At 50.0% G+C, this 21,385-nt stretch overlaps 1 protein-coding gene and 1 long non-coding RNA gene across 3 annotated transcripts in view; one reads left to right on the top strand and one right to left on the bottom strand.

Annotated features, from left to right (window-relative positions):
• Window positions 1-803: 803 nt before the first annotated feature.
• Window positions 804-13,260, top strand: LOC116624246. Its single transcript, XR_004297856.1, has 3 exons — window positions 804-1,912; window positions 9,639-9,807; window positions 13,172-13,260. It is a non-coding gene; the product is annotated as an uncharacterized LOC116624246 (long non-coding RNA).
• Window positions 13,261-13,976: 716 nt separating this feature from the next.
• ECE1 (endothelin converting enzyme 1) overlaps window positions 13,977-21,385 on the bottom strand; it is a 59,065-nt gene continuing 51,656 nt past the window's right edge. For both annotated transcript variants that reach the window (XM_032391988.1, XM_032391978.1), the window contains 5 exons: window positions 20,609-20,719; window positions 19,827-19,894; window positions 18,809-18,999; window positions 17,099-17,194; window positions 13,977-16,425 (listed from right to left, as the gene is read on the bottom strand). In XM_032391988.1, coding sequence (XP_032247879.1) covers window positions 16,249-16,425; window positions 17,099-17,194; window positions 18,809-18,999; window positions 19,827-19,894; window positions 20,609-20,719 — 643 coding nt within the window. In that variant the 3' untranslated portion in view covers window positions 13,977-16,248. The remainder of the gene's footprint in view (window positions 16,426-17,098; window positions 17,195-18,808; window positions 19,000-19,826; window positions 19,895-20,608; window positions 20,720-21,385) is intronic.

Below are 21,385 nucleotides of genomic sequence, written 5' to 3'. Positions count from 1 at the left end.
GTAAGTTGATGCCAACACCCCCCTCCACCCAGGCCAACAGTCCCTGCTATTTGCACCCGTAGTACCATTGACCTTCTCACACTTAAATTTACTTGTCTTGTGGCTGTCCCTCTGCTAGAGAGTAAGCTCCCAAAAGCAGCGATCATGACTTTCACATTCATTGCTGGGTGCCCTGTACCCAGACTGAGCCTGGCACGTAGGAGGCACTCCATAAAATGGAGGGATGGATGTTGATTGAGTTCCTGAGTGTAACCCTACTCTGGTAGATTTGGGGGAGCACTATCTGGGCAGGTTGGAGTCCTCCACCATACAAGGTTTTCTGGAGTGGCCTTCCCTGCTCTTAGAACACCTAAACACCTCTCTTCAGCACTGTGGCTGGGAAATGTGGGAGAAGGCGGCCCAGGGCAGTGCTTATAGGGCTTTCAGTTGGGAAAACAATTGCCGTGGCTCAGAACCCAGTTCCGAGACCTTCGTTAAATCACCTCACCCTTCTGGGCCTCAATTTCGCTCATCTGCATGGGGATTATAGGAGTTTCAATGTTCTAGCAGATCTGTGAGGTGGAAAGACAGAGCTCAGTACTGAACATAGGAGATCATCAGTAAATGGGGTCTCTTCCCTTCAGCTCTTCCTCAGACCTGGGGTTTGCGAGGACTCCGTTCTCTGGAACGCCTTTCCAGATGCACGGGGGGCCTGGCGGCGGAAGGTTGCCCAGGGCCACAACAGAGTGGGTAAAGCCCAGCTCTGGGGTCAGGCCCAACCTGGGTCTGAAGCTCAGCTTTGCCACTCCCTAGCTAGGCCACTTTTCCTCTCCCTCCCATGCCAGTCTCCCACTAGGAAGCATGAGATGTCTGTCCTCCAGGGTGGATTCCAGAATTCCAGGGAGTAACATACGCAAAGCACCCAGGATGGGGCCAGACCCAGAGAAGCCGCTGGCGAATGGCAAGTCCCTGCCTCCCTCCAGCGGGCACTCGGCCCCTCCCTGCTCTGGCACCGCCTGCCAAGTCCCAAGGGGCTGCTGCAGCTGTCGTCCTGAAAACACATTCCCTGGCTGCTTTTGTCTTCTCATCCACGTCTTCCCCAAAGCCTTAAACATTCCCACATCAAGGGCTTAAGAAGACAAAAAAGCCCAAGCTGACCTATCCACGCTGCTAGTTGGCAAATGTCCCAGAGGATCTCGCTCTGCCAGTCACTGAGCTTGACATTCAGTTCCCTCAGTCAAATTCACTCACATCCGACAAGATCAATGAGAAAAATAGGCAGCGATGATCAAAAGGGCCGACAAAGGCTCTTGGGGCAACTCTCCCAGCAGGATCGCGCACCACACCAAAGTGCAGGCAGGGGCTGTTCCATAAAAGCTCCTCCAGGCCCAGGCATCCCTCAGGCCCGGAGACCAAAAACCGGTTCCCATGACAACGCAGCAGCAAATGTTATATATAAATGTGTGTGTGTCCACAGCCACACGGAGATGCACAGAAATAAACTCTTGGCGCAATTCTTTCCTGTTCCAAACACGAAATAACCTGCAAGGATTGATTGCTGGAAGAGAAAGCAAAGGAGCTTTTGAACAAACATGCTTCCCACGGGCTGGCTGTCCGTGGCTGACACCTGGTTTGATGTGGGTCTGTTTTGTTTCCTGCACCTGGAATATAGTAGATACCCAGTAAATATGTAATTGTTGAATGACCGAATACGTGATGGTTAAATGGAAGAAAGAAAGAAAGGGAGGGGAGGTAGGAGGAAGGGAGATGGAAGCAGCCTGGATGTCAGGGCTAAAAGGGCTCCTGCTGAGTACCCAATCTAATCCAACCTTCCATTCTTTCTTTTGGACAAACTGAGGCTCAGAAAAGGGAAGGAATCTTGCTGAAAGCCACTGAAGGAATTACTAACAGGGCCCCAGTCCTGGAGATTCAGGTAAGTGCTGAAATGAATGTGAGTCCACTTTCTAGCTGGATAATAAGCATACATTGAACAATTATTATGTGCCAGCCACTGTGCTAAGTACTTAGGGACATTATCTTACGGTTTGCAACTGTGCAAGGGATGTGTTAGGGTTCCCACTTAACAAAGATGGAAACTGGGGCTCTCAGGAGGTGAAGTCACTTGTCCAAGGTAGCTTGGCTAGTTTGTGGTTGGAATGGTTTGAAATAACCCCGGGTGGCTCAGACACCACGTTCTGAGCCCCCACATTACACAGCCTCTCTCTGAAATGAGGGCCTGGGCCAGATCGGGAAGCAAAAGGGGAAATAGTGGCAAAAATCATCTCCATTCTTGCAGACACCGGGCTCGGGCTCGGGGAGGTGATGTAACTTGCCTAAGTCAGGGAGCTGCTGGGAAGGGGCTAGAACTCGCATTTTGAGGCTTCCAGTCCAGGACTCCTTCAGTTTACTCACTGCTTTCTCACAAAACACCCTCGGGACTGAAGTCTGGTTCTTGTCAGCCCTAGAATCAGCCATCTAACTGGACAAGGAGAGGGGTCTACCTCGGGCTGCCCGAGTTCCAGGACGCAGTAGGGGGCGGAGGACCCAGGTCCGAGTCCAAGCGTCTCGTGAGGATTTTGCGCCCTCTGGTGGTCATATGTTAAAACTAGCAAGAAACTGCGCGCTTGAACTCCCTTTCAAACCCCCTCTCTAGAACCAGTTTTTTTCCTTCCGGGTGCTGGAAGGACATGGAAATGGTACCCAGGGTCCCAGGTACAGGCTCTCTGCTGCCCTGGATGTGCCATGCTCCCCTTTTTTTCTCTGCTTCCTGATTGGTCTCCCTGCTTCTGCTCTGGCTTTCACACAATCTATTCTCTGTACACCAGCAGAAGAGCTTTTAAAAACCCAAAATTGATCATATGGCTCCCCTGCTTATACTCTCCAGTAGTTCCCATTGCTCTCAGGATAAAGCCCAATCCCCCTTATGGCTGGAAGGACACTGCCCCGTGGCCACTGTCTCTCTCTGCAGTTTTTCTATCCCTGATCTCCAGCCTCACTGGCCTTCTTACACTTGCTTATGTTCAAAGGAATCCAACAAGCCAGACTCAGAAATGATTCAGTTGTTGAAACAATTAGACAAGGACTTTAAAAAAAATTTTTTTTAAAGTAAACTCTACACCCAACATGGGGCTTGAACTCATGACCCAGAGATCAAGAGTCACATGCTCGACTAAGCCAGCCAGTCACCCCTAGACAAGGGCTTTTTTTTTTTTTTTAGATTTTATTAATTTATTTGACAGAGAGAGACACAGCGAGAGAGGGAACACAAGCAGGGGGGTGAGGGAGAAGCAGGCTTCCTGCGGAGCAGGGAGCCTGATGCGGGGCTTGATCCCAGGACCCCGGGACCATGACCTGAGCCAAAGGCAGATGCTTAACGACTGAGCCACCCAGGCGCCCCTAGACAAGGGCTTTTATTTATTTTTTATTTATTTTTTTTAAGTAGGTTCCATGCTCAGTGTGAAGCCCAACATAGGGCTTGAACTCACAACCCTGAGATCAAGACCTGAGCTGAGATCAAGAGTCGGACACCTAACCCACTGAGCCACCCAGGTGCCCCAATAAGTGCTTTTAAAAATAATCACGATTTATATGTTAAAAGTGCTAGTAGGAAAGATGGACCACATGCATAAACAGATGGGGAATTTCAGCAGAGATGGAAGGTGTAAGAGTCAAATGGAAATTCTAGAAATTAAAAAAGGAAAAAAAAATCATGGTAGCAAAGATGAAGGATGCCTCTATGGGCTCCTCAACAAGACTAAGGAAAGAGTCAGTAAACTTGAAGATAGGTCAACAGAAATTATCCAAACCGAAACACAGAGAAAAATAAGTGTAAAACCAAAAAAAAAAAAAAAAAAAAAAAAAAAAAGAACAGAGCATCCAAGAGTTGCAGGACAATGTCAAATTACCTAATACACATGTAATTGAAATCCCAGAAGGAAAAGAGAGAGAATGAGTAGAAGAAACATGTGAAGAGATAATGGCTGAGAATTTTCCAAAAATGGTAGAAGACATTGACCATAGGTCTTTAAGAATCAGAGAACACCCAAGTAGGACAAATTACCCCCCACCAACAAAAAAGCAAAAATAAGATCACCTAATACATCATAGTCAAACTACTGAAAAACAAAGAGAAAATCCTGAAGGAGACAGAGAGGGGAAAAAAAAAGACACATTACTACTGACAGAAGCACATAGGTAAGAATTACAGCAGACTTCATATCAGAAACTATGTAAGCAGAAGACAATGAACCAGCTTGTTTATTTGTTTGTTTATATATAGTTTTTTTCAGTAAGCTCTGGGACCAACATGGGGCTTGAACTCATGACCTGAAGATCAAGAGTCACATGCTCTACTGACTGAGCCAGCTGGCTGCTCCATGAATTGACATCTGAAAATGCTGAAGAAACTGTCAACCCAGAATTCTATATACAGTAAAAGTATCTTTCAAAAATGAAGGTGCTAGGGGTGCTTGGCTGGCTTAGTCAGTAGAACATGCAATTCTTGACCTCGAGGTCATGAGTTTGAGTCCCACATTGGACATAGAGTTTACTTAAAGTAAATGAAGGTGCTGGTAACATGAATCTATACCTAATTGCATACAATTACACACACACACACAAGTGCATGTAAGAACTGGTGAAATCTAAGTAAGATCTGAATAAGTCTGCTTAATAATATTGCCCTAATGTTGTTGAATTGAGAATAGGCTTTGATATTGTACAATAGTTATGTAAGATGCTACCATTGGGCAAATCTAGGTGAAGAGTAAACAGGACTCTGCTATTTTTTGCAACATCACGTGATCTATAAGTCTTTCAAAATAAAAAGCTTTTTTTTCTTTTTAAATGAAAGCACAACTATTCTGTATCCTGACTGTGGTGATTATAGGATTCTACACATGTCTCAAAACTCAGAATTGTACACAAATAAACTCAATTTTACTGCATATTAATTTAAAAAATTAAAAAATGAAAGACTTTTTCAAATCAACAAAAGCTGAGAATTCATTACCAGCAGAACTGTACCATCAGATCTTAAAGGAAGTTTTTCAAGGGGAAGGACATGATACCAGACAGGTACTTGGAGGTACACAAGGAAATACTAATTTTCAGAAATGGTTAAAATGAAAGTAAATATAAAAGACATGTTTAAATTATTTTTAATCACCCTAGAAGGTAATTAACTGTCTAAAACAAAAATAATAGCAGTGTAGTGGAGTTTTATAGTATATGGAATAATAGAGGTGCTTGGTTGGCTCAGTCGAAAGCATGCAACTCTTGATATCAGGGTTGTGAGGTGAGCCCCACCTTGGGTGTAGAGATTACTTAAATAAGTAACACTTTTTTGGAGGGGAGGGGGAAGGACCAAGGGACAGAGGGAGAAGGAGAGAGAGAATCTTAAGAAGGCCCCATGCCCAGCACGGAGCCCGACATGGGGCTTGATCTCACAACCTGAGATCATGACCTGAGCCGAAGTCAAGAGTTGGATGCTTAATTGAGCTACCCAGGTGCCCCCAAATAAATAAATAAAACTTTAAAAAAGTTTATATACTGGGGCGCCTGGGTGACTCAGTCGTTGGGCTGAGTCTTTGGCTCAGGTCATGATCCCAGGATCCTGGGATCAAGTCCCACATCGGGCTCCCTGCTCAGCGGAAAGCCTGCTTCTCTCTCTCCCACTCCCCCTGCTTGTGTTCCTGTCTCGCTGTCCCTCTCTGTCAAATAAATAAATAAAATCTTTAAAAAAAGAAGTTTATATACTGTACAGAAAAATATAATGTGTGACAATAATACATAAAAGGTGGGAGGGAAGAATTGAGTATACTGTTTTAAGGTTTCTTTCACTATATGCAAAGTAGCGTGATATTTGAAATCAGGTTGAGATTAATGAAAGATGCATATTGTAAACCTTAAGGCAAGGATTGGCAAACTATGCCTATGGACCAAATCTGTCCCACTGCTGTTTCTGTACAACTGGTAAACCAAGAATGTTTTTACATTTTTTACATGGCTGAGAAAAATCAAAAGAAGAGTTATATTTCATGATACATGAAAATATATGAAATTCAAATTTCAGTGTCCATAAAGAAAATGTTGTTGGGATATACTCTCATTTACAGATTGTCTATGGCGGCTTTTGTGCTCCAGTAAGAGAATCAACTAGTTCTGGCAGAGACAGGTTGTTCTGCAAAGCCAATAGTATTTACTATCTGGCTGTCTACAGAAAATCTTTGACAACTTCTGCTGTATGAATCCACGAAACAAATATTCTGGATTTAGTGTTTTAGCACAGGGAATTAATAGGACCCTAGCAGTTTGGTTGGTTGAGTGAAACAGACCCACAGGAGTCCCAGACTAAAGGAAGTTGAAATGCCAGAGGTGCCTTGATATGCTGCAGAGGAAAGTATCCAGAGGCTTAGGGAGATCGGACCACCAGGGTGGATTTGTCACGGAAGGCCCACTTACCCACCATGGGAGGGTCCAGAGGACATCCCTTTCACCATTGTGGCAAATACGTTTGTGAGAGGAGCCCCAGCAGCTATGGTCTCTTTTCTCTTTGGGTCAGAAATTGCAGTGGGAATTTCTACTACTGAACTTGGATCTCTGAACATGGGGATAGGGACGCCTGGGTGGCTCAGTCGGTTAAGCGTCTGCCTCGGGCTCAGGTCATGATCCCGGGGTCCTGGGATTGAGTCCTGCATCAGGCTCCTTGCTCAGCGGGGTGCCTGCTTATCCCTCGGCCTGCCACTCCCCTTGCTTGTGCTTTTTCTCTCTCACAAATAAATAAAATCTTTTTTTTTTTTTAATAAATAATTGGGGATAATGAGATCCTGGAATGGCAGGGGTCAAGCGGTGGTATTTACTTACCAAAGACAATGTGTACCATGGTTACTGGGATGGACAGCAGTGCCAGAGAACCATTCAGAACAGTCTGATTTACAGAGACGTCTGCGTTGGCTAGTTGATCACAGTGTCCCTAGAAGAGAAGAAGGTGGGCCATCTACAAAATCCTTACTTGATCTGTACAAGCAGATTTCCAGGTTGAATAAACAGAAATCTATTTGAATCACCAAAACAGAGAGTCATGGCCTCTCAATCAATTCGTAGTCTTGAACCAGTTTACAGATCCAGAACCCCTTGAATAAAGGGGAGGATGGTGTCCCTTGAAGGAGGATCTGCTAGATTGCCAAAAATTTATACCGGTGATCTTTCTCCTACCCTTCCGCAAAGGGACCTATGGAGGTTTGCCAGACTGACTGTGAACTGGGGGAGAGGAAATAATCAGTCTTTCCAGAGATTCCCGGACACTGGCTCTGAACTGATCCAAAATGTCATTGGGGTCCATGAGTCAGACTCAGGACCATGGAGGTCAGGTGATCAATGGATTGTTAGCTCAGGTCTGACTCATAGTGTGCCCAGTGGTTGCTCAGATCCATCCTGGGGCTATTTTCTTAGTTCTGGAATGCATAACCAGAATAGACATACTCAGCAGCAGGCAGAATCCCCACCTCCTAATACCATCACGGTGGGAGTTAGGATGGCAACATATGAATTTCAGGGGATTTAGACATTCAGTCCATACCATCCTGGGACCTGGTATGCAGCTATTGATCTGGCAAATGCTTTTTTCTCAATACACGATAGTAAAGAGCACAGGAAGCAGTTTTCTTCCAGCTGGCAGGGCCAGCAATATATCTCCACTGTCCCTCTTCCCATGCATCTCAACTCTCCAGGCCAATGTCATGATTTAGTCCCCAGGGGTCTTGGTTGCCTTTTTTCCCCTCAAGACATCATGCTGATCCATTATTGATATTAGGCTGATTGGCCCCAGTGAACAGGACTTCACAGCTACTCTAGACATTGGTTAAGACATTTGTGATTTGTGCATCAGGGGCACCTGGCTGGCTCAGTCGGTAGAGCCTGTGACTCTTGATCTCAAGGTTATGAGTTCAAGCCCCACGTTGGGTGTAGAGATTACTTAAAAATAAAATCTTAAAAAAAAAAAAAAGATATTTGTGCATCAGAGGGTGGGGGAGATAAATCCCACAGAAATCAGTCTTGCACCTCAGTGAAATTCCCAGGGGTCCCAGTAGTGTGGACTTGTCAAGATAAGCCTTCTAAAGTAAAAGACAAATTATTGCATCTGGCCCATCCTATAACCTAAAAAGTGCATAGCACCTAGCAGGTCTTTTTTGGATTTTGGAAGCAACATATTCCTCATTTAGGTATGCTACTCAGGGCCATTTACCATGTGACCTGATAAACTGTTAGTCTTGAGCGGGGCCCAGGACAAGAGAAGGCTCTGCAACAGGTCTAGGCTATGGAGCACGCTGCTCGGCTGCTCGGGTCATGTGATCGAGCAGATCCCAGGGTGCTTTTAGTGTCATTGGCAGAGAGAGATGGAGCCTTTGTCAGGTCCCTTAGCACAGACCCTTAGGATTTTGGAACAAAGCCCTTCCACCCTCGGTGGATATCTACTCCTTTTTTGAGAAACAACTTTTGGCTTGCTATTGGGCATGTGACCATGGGCCCCCAAGTTATCATGCGATCTGAGCTGCCCATCATGGACAGGGTGTTGTCTGACCCACAAAGCCACAAAAATGGGCAGTACATTCATCATCAAATGGGACTGGTATAGGGGCGCCTGCGTGGCTTAGTCAGTTGGGCATCTGACTCTTGATTTCAGCTCGGTTCGTGATCTCAGGGTCACGGGAGTGGGCCCCTCGTTGGACCCTGCACTCAGCACAGAGTCTGCTTGTCCCTCTCCCTCTGCTCCTCCCCCCGCCCGCTCACTCTCTCTTTCAAATAAATAGATAAATACAATCTTTTAAAAAAAATGGGACTGGTATATTTGAGATTGGGCTTAAGGAAGCCCTGAACACACAAGTAATTGCATGAGGAAGTGGCCCACGTGCCCATGACTCCTACTCCCACTACATTACCTCCTCTCTCCAAGCCCGCACTTACGGCCTTCTGGAGTGTTCTCTGCACCACGTTGACAGAGGAAGAGAAAACCTAGGCCTGAGTTATAGATCGTTCTGCACAAAGTGGTCATGTACAGCATGATAGCCCCTTTCTGGGACGTTCCCTGAAGGGCAGTGGTGAAGGGAAATCCTCCCCCTGGGCAGAACTTCAAGCGGCACAGCTCATTGTTCATTTTGCCTAGAAGATAAACTGTACAGAGGCCTGATCTATAGTGATTCAGAGGCTCCGCCCAACAGTTACCTGGATGGGAAGGGACTTGAGAAGAACATGATTGGAAACTGGTGACAAGGAGTCTAGGGAAGAAGTATATGGACAGACTTCCCTCAATGGGCAAAGAATCTGAAGCTATTTGTGTCCATGTGAATGCTCACCATTGTCTGTTTTAGGTAGGGGACTGATGCATCATTGGGTGCGTAGATCTTTGTCACTGTTCTATCTTCATTGTGAAATGAGGCTTTTGGCATTCTAACATGTCTTTCTTTGTCTCATTATATGTTTTATTTTAGTTGAATTCTGGTATCAGGGCTACAGACCCTGCTTTTTTGTTTCCATTTGTCTCATAAATCCGTATCCATCCCTTCATTATTCACATTTTTGAATCACTGTATTCTGGTAGTGTCTCTATGATATACACCATAGAACTGGGTTTTACTTATGAGTCATTTTTTTTTTAATAGGTTCTATGCCCAACGTGGGGTTTGAACTCAGGACCCTGAGATGAAGAGTCTCATGCCCCACCGACTGAGCCAGCCAGGCGCCTCTATACCCCAAATGTTTTCATCATCCCCGACAACAACTCTAAACCCATTAAACAATGACGGCCTCTTTCCCCTCCTCCAGCCCCCGGTAATCTCTATTCTAGTTTCTGTCTGTGATTTTGCCTGTTCTAGGCACCTCATACAACACAACTTTTTTTTTTTTTAAAGTCTGATGTTAGTCTAATTCTGTTGCCTTTATAACTTTATTTCACATCTTTGCCTGGAGTCCCTGATTTTCTGTTTAAAGTGCAATAACTTTACTTGGATATATTTTAGGATTGATGACTCAATGTCAGTTTCATACAGTAGCTGGTGAGCCCTTTTGATGTGTATGTGGATCCAGACCTTTTATTTCTGGAAAGTCTGCTTGGATTACAGTCTGAGACATTAACTCTTCACCATTTTTATCTCTTTATCTAGCTTTCATTCTCTTGGTTTCTTCCCTGCTTTTTTTCAATGTCCTCTGTAAACTTTTCATTTGAATCTATTCTCTCTTGGGCACTTGGGCACTTCCTTGTTTAAACTTCAGCTATGATATAATTTTGTTATTTTCTTCTCTGAGATCAATTCTCATTTCATTTCTTCCTTTCTTTTTTTTTTTTTTAGTCTGTTTCTCTTATTAGTTTTTGTATTTCTGATTTGAGGTGTTTTCCCATATCCCCAAATGCTTATTTGAGAATATTTCATTCAGTCTAGAGTATCCTGTTACAGTTTACTTCAGCTTTATGCTTGATTTTGGGAGGAGAACTTTCATCAGTTGAAATATTCTGAATTATATTTCTTTTTCCTTTTCTTTTTTTAAGATTCATTTTTTTTTTTTTTTTTTGAGAGAGAGCTTTTGTGTGAGCAGGGGGAGGGGCAGAGGGAGAGGGAAAGAGAGAATCCCCAAGCAGACTCCCTGCTGAGTGCGGAGCCTGACTTGGGACTCAATCCCAGGACTCTGAGATCATGACTTGAGCCTAAATCAAGAGTTAGCTGCTTAACCGACTGAGCCACCTTGATGCCCCTCTTTTTCTTTTCTTTTTTTTAAAGATTTTTTAAAAAAAGATTTTATTTATTTATTTGACAGAGAGATAGAGAGCACAAGTAGGCAGAGAGGCAGGCAGAGGGAGAGGGATGTGGGACTCGATCTCAGGACCCCAGGATCATGACCTGAGCTGAAGGCAGAGGCTTAAACAACTGAGCCACCCAGGCACCCTTGTTCTTTTTCAAAATTTCTTGGCCATGGTGCGTTTTCTCTTCCATGTGAATTGGCTTATCAAGTTCCATGAAAAATTGTCTTGGAATTTTGGTTGAAAGAACACTGACATTATAGATTACCTTGGGGAAAATCAACACCTTAGATTACAGTGAACCTTTCCATTCATGACCGGGGTGTTCCTGTGTGTTTATTCAGGTCTTCTTGTATGTTCTTCAGTAAAGTGTTATAGTTCTTTCTGTAAAGGTCTTGCCCATTTCAAATTAGGTTTATTATTGTTCTAGATTCTTTAAAGTTTAGTATGTTCTCCAGTGCCTCCCTTTTGTAGTTTCTCAACTCTTCCAGAAAGCCCCTGCTGAACCCCTTTGCTTCCACAATGACTTACTGCTAGAAGTCCTGGACAGTGTCTGCTTATGTCCTTGTGGCATCTGGCAAGTGTTTTCTCATCTCAACTGTAGGGTAAACCCCCAAAGGGTCAGCCTCGGGTTCTAATTCCTGCTTTGGGCCCCAGGGCTCTTAGCAGGGGAGAGGGAGGGATTTGTTCACTTGGTCATTGGGAAAAAGGGAACGTCAGGAAGCCAGCCCTCTGCAGGGAAAAAGTGGTGTCTCTCTCTTAGGTACCTCAGTGTGTGTGTGTGTGTGTGTGTGTGTGTGTGAGTGTGTGTGTGTGTGTGTGTGGTCCCCGGGCCATCACTTTCTGTAGGAGCCTCTCATGCTTTCCCAAGCAGCTCCTCGCTAGCAGCCTGGTTCAGAACTCAGTTCTGCCACTGCCCCCCTCTGATCTGAGTGATAAAGTAGCCCTCTTTGAAATCTGCCGTAAGCATCCAGGGAGAGGTTGTGCAAGCGTGCAGCACTCAGCCTGATTCGCAGGAGGCACACAATGTGCAGGAGCTTTAAGAAAAAATCCATGTATTCACTCATTCATCCCTTGGCAAGGGGGTGTGGAGGACATTCCAATCTGAAGGCAGGGAAGGACACGGACTGTTAAGGTGCAAAAAGGAGGGGCGCCTGGGTGGCTCAGTCGTTAAGCGTCTGCCTTCAGCTCAGGTCATGATCCCAGGGTCCTGCTCTGTGGGAAGCCTGCTTCTCCCTCTCCCACTCCCCCTGCTTGTGTTCCCTCTCTCGCTGTGTCTCTCTCTGTCAAATAAATAAAAATCTTAAAAAAAAAAAAAGGTGCAAAAAGGAGGCTCAAGGTGGCAAGGGGGGGCTCCAGTGGGGGCAGTTTGGGCAGAGTCCAAGTCCTAGGGCAGACAAGTGCAGTGGGGAGCTGGTGAAGGGGAGTGATGTGATCTTTAAATAGGCTGCTTTCCCGAGGGCAGTTGGTTGGAGGGGATGAGGTTGAGCTGTCCAGGTGAGAAATGCTGAGCTATGGGCTCATGCACACACCTAGTGTGAAGGTTCTGAGGGGTTCAAAGTGCATCACTGTCTCAAGCATCTTCATATCTCCCCAGTATTTGTGGGTCACAACAAAGAGAGGACAGAATAAATGTCCATTTTACAGCTGGAGAAACTGAGAAATGACTTACTCCTTTTAAAGCAAGGCAGGGTGAAGAGTTTGCTCCTTGAATAGGTACTTGCTCAGGTCATCACTCGGTTTAGTTCAGAGTATGAACCCCAATTCTCCCCCTTCAGTCAAGGATCAGCTGAAATCTCTGCCCTCCAGGAGTTACCCCAGCCCACTGGGCTCATTCTTTCTGGCATTGGTGTGTTTGGGGATGGCTCCCTTGGTGATACATCACTTATGGCTATCTGTCCGTTCAGCCATTCTTCCATTCATCCATTTATCCGCCCATTCATCCACCCACCTATCTATCTACTCACCCATCCATCTACCCACCCATCCATCATCCATCCATCCATCCATCCATTTGCCCAATCATCCATCCATCCACCCATTCCCATTCCCGTACCCAACCCTCCAGCCAATCAGCCAGCCATTCACCCACCCACCTATGCACCCATCCATCCACCCACCCACCTACTTATCCAACAGTCACTGAGCCCTACTGTGTGGCTTGTCTGTGCCAGGCACTCGGCTGCTAGAGATGACACAGGCACTTTCACAGGTTGAATTGTGTCCCCTCAAATTCATATGTTGAAATTGTAACACCCAGTACCTCAGAATATGACTTTATAGAATCACTGCAGATATCATTAGTTAAAATGAAGTCATCAGGGTGGGCCCTGATCCAATACGACTGGTGTCCCTATAAAAAAGGGGGGAAATTCAGACACGTACCGGATGTGCACACAGGGAGAACACCACGTGAAGATGAAGGCAGAGATCGGTGATGCTTCTACAAGCCAAGGAGCGCCAAAGATGGCCAGCAGACCGCCAGAAGCTAGGCAAATGCCTGGAATAGATTCTTCCTCACATCCCTCAGAAGGAATCAACTTTGTCGACACCTTGATCTTGGATTCTAGCCTCCAGAACTGTGAGACAATAAATTTTGGTTGTGTAAGCCACCAAGTCTGTGGTGCTTTGTTATAGCAGGGTCCTGGCACTCATGAACTCCGGTAGGAGAGGGAAGCCTGTGTGATCGTACCTGATCTGGAGGTCAGGAAGGGCTTTCTAGAGGAGGTGATGCTATGCTGGGCATTGAAAGACGGGTAGGAGTGTATCAGGCAGAGAAGTCAGAGAAGAGCATTCTAGGCAGAGAGAAGAATGTATGCAAAACCCAGGGGGAGGCATGAGTGTATGTCAGACACTTTTCCTTGAACTTCACTGAATTTACCTACTCCCGTCGGCCCCACTGAGCATCTGAGGCCTGGCAACCCTCTGCTGACACCTTTTGCTCCAAGATCATGGAAAAAAGGATTTCTACCAGGATGCCCCCTGGACACCTCTGGCACGCACCATTCTCCCCAGCAGGGGGCGCTCACGTGCTCTTGCCGGGCCCAGGCCCCGGGTAACCTCCCGGCATTTGTCAGGGCCCAAGGCCCCCTGGGGAGGAGATGCCGTTAGCCCCGCTGCCTGGGTGAGGATGGGAGCTCTGTGTTGGCCAGGGTCCCCCCCACCCCGAGCCCTGGAGGACACACACAGTCACGTGACGCTCGGTACAAGTACTTTATTTGAGTTACAATAGTGCCACACCAAACCTACAGTAGCACAGAACATAATAATACAAAAAATAGATTCCCAGCTCCAAACCCCACGTCCACGTACCCACGGAGCCGCCAGCCCTATGGCTCCCTGGGCCTGAGGGGGGCGGCCTTCAGAGCTGCCCATCCCCTCAGGCTTCTTTCGGCTCCGGAGGGGTAGGGACAGTGGGGGCTGCTTCCTTTGCTTCCATCCCTGCTGGGCCCCCTGCTGAATGCAGTCTGCACCCCCTCTGGCTGAACCCTCAGCCCCGGGACACTTGATTCTGCGGGGAGGTTCCAGTCCGTGGCGCCGGCGGACACTCGAGGACTGTGAGCTTCCATGGGGAAGGCGGGAAGGAAGGAGGGGGGCAGAGGAGGTACCGGACGGCGCCAGGGCTGGGAAGCCCACCTGTGTGCGGCGAGGTGCGTGCGGCAGCCCCTGACTGGCTTCTTCTCTGGCTCCTGGCCTACCTTTCCTCTGAAGAGCTACCAGCCCGCTGCTTGCGGGGACCAGGGGCCTCATGGCCATCGTGCTGGGCCCCGTGGGCAGGGAGGGTCCTGGCTGCAGGGGCGAGGCGAGCGCGCTGAGGGGGCACGGCCAGGCCTCGGGCGGCCGAGATGGGCGAGCCGCGACGGGCACCGGCTGCTCTGGCCTCAGGGAGGGACACCGGTCCTGGTTCCCTGACACCACGGGCTGGACCGACCGTGGCGGGGAGCCTTTCCCTCACAGTCCTCCTTGGCTGAAAACATCGCCAAGTGAGGAGTCCATCTAGCTGCAAGTATTGTCTTGACTCAGCCGAAGGGGCTGAGGGTGGGATGGGGCTCAGGGCACGTTCCGGGGTCCATCAGGTTCCCGGCCGTGGCGCCACGGACCTGCCTGCAGGCTAGGGCCCCCGGGCTGCCGTGAGGGGCAGCTCTGTGGACACTGGCAGGAGGGGGCATGGCCTTGCGTTACAGTCAGGACACTTGAAGGCTTCACTGAGGAGGCAGAGGGGCACCTGGTAGAGGGCTGTCTCCTTGGGGTGCAGCCTGGGCTGCAGCCTCAGCTAAGGCACTAAAGATGGAGGGCGGGCCGGCGGGGCTGGCCGTGGTCCTGGGAGCCAAGCTCAGGCCGGAGCCCAGAGGCAGGATCCGGGCGCTGCAGGACAGGAGAGTGGTCTTCCCTTTTCTCCTTCCCCTGGGGAAGAGGGTCAGCAAGGCAGACCCCGAAGACGCTGGGATGGGAGGGTTGCTGCGGACAGGCAACTGGCCCCTGGGCCACACATGGAGCGGCCAGGAGAGGGACAGAAAGAGGCTACCTACGGCATGGCAGAGAGCATCTGACGCAGGGCGAGGCCTCGCGGGGCTCCTGCCATCCAGGTCCAGGGTGCCTGGGTGCCCTGGGGCTGGATTTGAAGGCCACGAGCTGGCCTCACCCTGCTGCAGCCATCAATTTCCTGCTGCGACTTTGGGGATCAGACCGTCCTTGTTGGGGTTCCCACTGTTGGACTCCGGGGACAGAGGCAGGCAAGCTGTGAGGGGCAGTGTCCGTGAGGGGGCCTCTGCCCCTTCCTGGCCTCCACACCTCTCCTCTTTACACCCTGTGACTGCAAAACCAGCTGACAGAGGCTGAAATTGCAAACGCCAAGGACTGGATCAGCTCTCTACTTGGGGACATGCTCAGGGGCGGGGGATGGCTGCCTCAGCCGACCTCACAGCAAGTGAGGAAGGAAGGGGTAAATCAGTGGGTCTTCCCTTATCCATAGGTTATTTAGAAAAACAGAATATAATAAATATACCAATCCTTTCCTTAAAAAAAAAAAGTGTTTTAAATGCATTATTTCCCTGAAGATTTCCAGTGTATTCCACAATGTTTAAAAAATAGTTTCCCCAAAAATATATCTTTAAAGCATTTGACACAGTGGTATTTGTGGTGTTTCTGGCACTGGATGTGGGCAGGGGTCCGTGTCCCACTGCCCTTGTCAGTATGGGGCCCAGGCCTTGTAAGCCACCAGCCTAACACCCAAATGCCCATGAGAACTGGCACACGTGTGCCTGGGACGACAGGGTCTTCACAGGGGATCAAATCTCGGATTGTGTTGAGAACCCACATCAGAGGTTCGGTTCCGGCTGGAAACCCTCCAGTGCGGGGTAGGGGGGGCCCTGGGCGGCCAGGGGGCGGGGCGACACCCCGGACGCTGGATGGAAAGGTGGCCCGACAGGCTCCACCTGGGGGCTCATCCTCTGTCTTGGCTCACGGTGCTGCCACCCTCACCAGACCTCACACTTGTGATGAGGGTTCATGGGGGAGCCAGGCGGGCAGTGGAAGTGTTCTGAGAACTCCCTGGAGTTAGAGACGGAGCCAATGACCCGGAAGCGGGAGGGGCTGTGAGGATCGGTGATGAGGCCTTCGTGGGAGCTCTCAGGTGTGCGGACAGAGCACCAGACCTTTGTGAGGCAACAAGGGAGAAGCTAGGTCACTGTGGGGCCCTGAGACCACCAGACTGCCCCCGTCCACGACAGCAGGGGAATGAGCCCCCACCTGGTTCTGAGACCCTTGGGCGTCTGGAGGGGCGACCGGGTGGGTAGGGAAGAGACCGTGGGCTGGTATGTCCCCCATCCCAGCATCCTCTACTGTGGTCACCTCTGTCTGTCCTGGGCCTCTGCATTAGATTTCCTCTGAACAAAGGATTCTGCCCCCAAACCAGTCTGAAAACCTTGAACTGAGTCCTGGTCACTCACATTCTGGGCAGAACAAAAACTGTCTAATGGCCTGGTGGCTCTGGGCACTAACAGAAGACTATACATTAATGCCAATTCAAGGGACCTCCTGGGACATCTTGAGTTTAGGAAATTTCTAGAACCCCTGAACCAGAGGGCCCTTAGCACTCACTTGTCCTCTCATCTACCTGATAGAGGAAACCTTTTCATGGCATTCATGGCCCTTAATCGGATTTCTCTACTGGCAGGAAGCTCATCTTCTTACAGAGTAGATGTCCTATGGACAGTCCAATGAGCTAGAAGGCTCTCAATTAAGAAGCCTTTGGCTCTCAGAGCTCCTGGAATATCAAGATGGCAGAAATGTGCCTGAGTTTGGCATATTTTCCTACAACAAACTCACCTGCGCAAAGCCCAGGAAGAAGAGCTGGTTATTGGTGAGGCCCAGGGTGGGCAATGTCTGCTCAGCCCCATTCTTCTTCACCCAGTTCTGGTAGGCCTGGGAGCAGAGAAAACAAAGTTCAGGGGCTCCCATGACACAGGAGCAAACAGGGCAACGATGGGGGGCCAGTGCGGGAGGCCTCGGGGAGCTCTACCCTGTTGGGGCAAGGACTTGTTTGGGGGAGTCTGGGGTCCCCCCTCCACCCAGAGGAGCGATCTTCTTCACCAGCACTCATTCCGAGGGGCTTTAAACACCATCTACGTGGCCATGGCTCTCAGGTGCATATTTCCAGCTCCAGCCTCTTCCCTGATTTGAATATTCACAGCTTCAGCTGGATTTCCAAGATGCATCCAGACTTAATATGGCACAGACAGAATGAGGGGTTATACACGTGCATGCACTCATACCCACATGCATGCATGCGCACACACTTTCCCACCACGGTCAACGGCACCACCAACCACCTAGTGCCTCGGGCCCCAACCCCAGAGTTCTTCTTTGAGCTTCTCTTTCTTTCTTTTTTTAAAGATTTTTTTTTAAAGTAATCTCTACACTCAACGTGGGGCTCGAACTCATGACCTGGAGATCAAGAGTCGCATGCTCTTCCGACTGAGCCAGCCGGGCGCCCTGAGCTTCTTGTTCAATTATCCAAACCACCTAAATCTGGCCACTTCTCACCCCTGCCGTGGCTTCATCCCTTCTCTTGCCTGGACAATCTCACAAGAGCTTGCTAACCAGACTCCTTGACTCGAGCTGGTCCAATTCCAATCCCCTCCCGACACAACATCTTAAGTCATCCTCATAAAGCCAGGGTTTGGCAGACTTTCCTGCGAAGGGCCAGAGGGTAAATATTTTCAGCCTTGGAGGCCAGACGGTCTCGGTGCAACTACTCTGTTCTGGCGTTGTGGTGTGAAAACAGCTGCGGACAGCATGGAGCCCAACAGGCCCGGCGGGGGTCCCCCTACGTTTTTATTTACAAAAACAGGCTGAGGGCTGGATTTGGCCCACAGGATATAGGTTTGCTGACCCTTGGGTTTTTGTTTTGTTTTGTTTTTTGAAGTTTTACTTATTTAAGTAATTTCTATACCCCATGTGGGGCTCGAACCCATGACCCCGAGATCGAGAGTCGCACGTTCTTCCGACTGAGCCAGCGGGGCGTCCCTGCTGACTCTGGCTTTAAAGGATAAATTAGATCATGTCATCCTCCTGACAGCCCAGTGACGCAGGGAGTGGGTGTTCACAGCCAAGCACACTGTGGCTCAAGGAGGCTAAGTGACTTTCTCCAGAACCAGGACTGGAACCCGGAACTGGCTCCATGACCAGTGTCCCTCCCCTCCCCTCCCCTCTTGGGCCCACTGCTGCCTGATTTAATGATGCCTATCCCTGCCAAGGTAGGAACCCGCAGGTCGTCAGGTGGCTCCAGCCTAAGCCCCATCCTCTGTCTGTCAGTCGGGCGGACTGGTCTGGAAAGCCCTCTGCGTGCCACGCTCTGTGCGAGGACTTCCGCAGACCTCTCCATCGGTTCCTGCTACCCCCCGTTCCACAGATGAGCAAACAGAAGGTCACGCAGCGGCTGCAGCTGGTCCCAGCTTGTCTGTAAAGACCCTTTCCTGAGGAGGCCCCTGCACAGACCCAGACCCGGGCCGGGGCATGTGGGGAACGAGCTCTTACCCGGTAGGCCGCCTTGAGCCCCCCGTTGTCGGCGATGTTCTCCCCCAGCGTGTGCCGGCCGTTCACGGGCTCCCCGTTCACACTGTAGTTGCCATATTGCTCCACCATGCACTCTGTCTGCTGCTTGAAAGCCTCCACGGACGAGTTCTTCCACCAGGGCCGAAGGTTCCCGTCCTTGTCATACTCTCGTCCTGTGGGTTCCGAGGGAAGCGTCAGGTCAAGGGGGAGGAGGGGGGAGGAGGCAGGGCTCACTGCGCCTCTCCGCCCATCTCTCCTCCCGGTGAGAAGAGGCCCCCCCCCCCCCCCCCCCCCCAGGGTCTACCCAGCAGCACCGGGGAGATGATGCCGGCCTGGGTGCCAGAGGAGCTGGGAGAATGAGTCAGGCAGCTGGGGGGTGGGTGGGGGAGAGAGGATGGAGGAACGTGATGTGGGTAAAGGGTCAGCACATTCACGGTTCGGTGTTGCTGGATTCATTGTCAAGGCTGACTGAGGGCCTTGGACCCCGAGCCCAGGAAGGGGAAAATGGAGTCAGCAGCACTGGGATCACAGGACAGGCCCCGGCCTCTAAGGTCCCACCTCCTCCTTCTTGGCCTTGGGATACCCAAGGCAGGAGGGAATGAAGATTCTCGATGTTTTGGTGAGGAGGCGAATGACTTCAACTCCTTTGATGGCAGTTGGCCCAGAGAAGTCTCTGGAGTGCTGGAGAACTGTGAGCTCCCTGCTGACTACTAACACCCATTCCTGAGTACGGGACACCTTCCAGGAAGCCCCTGCGTCTCACACAGTCCCCGGCATCACCACACAAGGCTGCGATCATCATGCCCATTTTACAGACAAGGATGAGGAGGCGTGGAGAAAGGACAGGACTCGTTCAAGTTCATTCAAGGGGCAGGGGCAGGGCCAGGATTGAACCCAAACCCATCTGTCTCCAGACCTTTGGAAGTGACGAGAGCAAAGCAGAGGCAGTGGGGCCAGGAGCCAATGTGCCCCGTCTGAAGGGGACCCCAGGAAGCCATACCTTGATCATCAAAAGCATGAGTCAGCTCGTGGCCCACGACAACACCAATGCCACCGAAGTTTAAGGCCCTGGAGAGGGGGACACAAAGGTGAGGGTGACGCCCCCAAGGGGACATCACTTCCTGGGTCTAGAGACAAAGCAGGGTCCCGCGGGCTCTGTGGGGATGTGGCCGCAGCCTGAGCCTCCAGCAAACCCCTAAGGGTAGTCAGAGGCTGGGCAAATGGGCTGTGGTCCGCCCGTAGCCCCTGAAGGCCAAGCACTGTGCTAGACGCTCCACCGAACTGCACTGTCCTCTTTGGTCACCTCAGAAGAGTTTGGTATTAGTGATCGACTGTTTGGATAAGCAAACCAAGACTGGGAACGGTTCAATCACTTTACCCAAGGGCCCCGCAGTCAGCAAAGAGCAGACCTGGGATTCAAACCCAGGGCCTTTCTCAGACTGTGCTCTCACACTTTCCACCCCCACCCCCCAGCTGTGACTGCTCTAAAACACCACTAGGGGGGCTTTCCCCTAGAGAGGGCACCTGACTTCATGACATGCCCCCAAGCTCCCACTGTGCAGGGGCTTCTGGACCCCGGAGACCCCTGGAGGGAAGCGCAGGGAGTGAGGACGCTGTTCTCTCTGCAATTTCTGAGAGCCCCAAGCTCTCTGGGCCAGTGGGACAAAAAGCCCTCAGGGAGACTGGCTGGCTCGTGTGGTCAGCTGTGGGCCCCAGGGCCGGGCTGGGTGTCCACGGAGGGGTGGGGGAAGGAGATGGGGTCGAGCAACTCAAGCATCCTACTTGGGCGAGGAGCGGGTGTAGAACGGCGCCTGTAGGATCCCAGCAGGAAACACGATCTCATTCTTGGTGGGCGAGTAGTAGGCATTCACCATGGGTGGGGTCATGCTCCACCTGCATGCAAACACACGAGAAAGCTCAGGCCCAGCTGGTGGGGAGGCAAGGGGGGTTAGCCCATCTGGCAGGTGCCAAGGGCCTGAACCCCAGCCCCAAGGGCACACAAGGACAAGGACATCTTTAGCAGCAGTGTTTTTGAGGGTGATAACCAGAAAACACCCACGTGTCTTCAAAGAAAGGGATCAGTTAAATCCGATGTCACACCACACAGTGGAACAGTGAGGTGCTTACGAAGAACCAGAAAGGTCACTGCTGCCGATCGGTTCTCAAAGTATGGACTGTGGACACCTGGAGGGGTCCTCAAGTCCCTTTCAGGGGGTCTGCGAGGCCAAAACTATCTTCCATAATAATACTAAGACATGATTTGTCTTTTCCACCGTGGTGACGTTTGCCCTGACGGTGGAAAAGCAATGGTGGGTGGAGCTGCCAGAGCCCACGAGTGAATCAAGGTAGCGGCCCGGGTTGTTCTAGTGGTCCCCGCCTTCCTCACCAGGAAAAACAAACCCATCTCACTGAGGAACATCGCTGAGGAAGTAGCACGAGTTCTTCATGTTTTTTTGTTTTATTTATTTAAGTCATCTCCACACCCAACGTGGGGCTCGAACTCATGATCCCGAGATCAAGAGTCACGTGCTCTACTGATTGAGCCAGCCAGCACCCCAC

Source organism: Phoca vitulina, unplaced genomic scaffold (assembly GCF_004348235.1).
Source record: "Phoca vitulina isolate PV1807 unplaced genomic scaffold, GSC_HSeal_1.0 scaffold2, whole genome shotgun sequence".
Classification (NCBI taxonomy): domain Eukaryota; kingdom Metazoa; phylum Chordata; class Mammalia; order Carnivora; family Phocidae; genus Phoca; species Phoca vitulina.
Note: the sequence above shows the minus strand (reverse complement) of the source record. Positions and strands in the feature narration are given on the sequence as shown.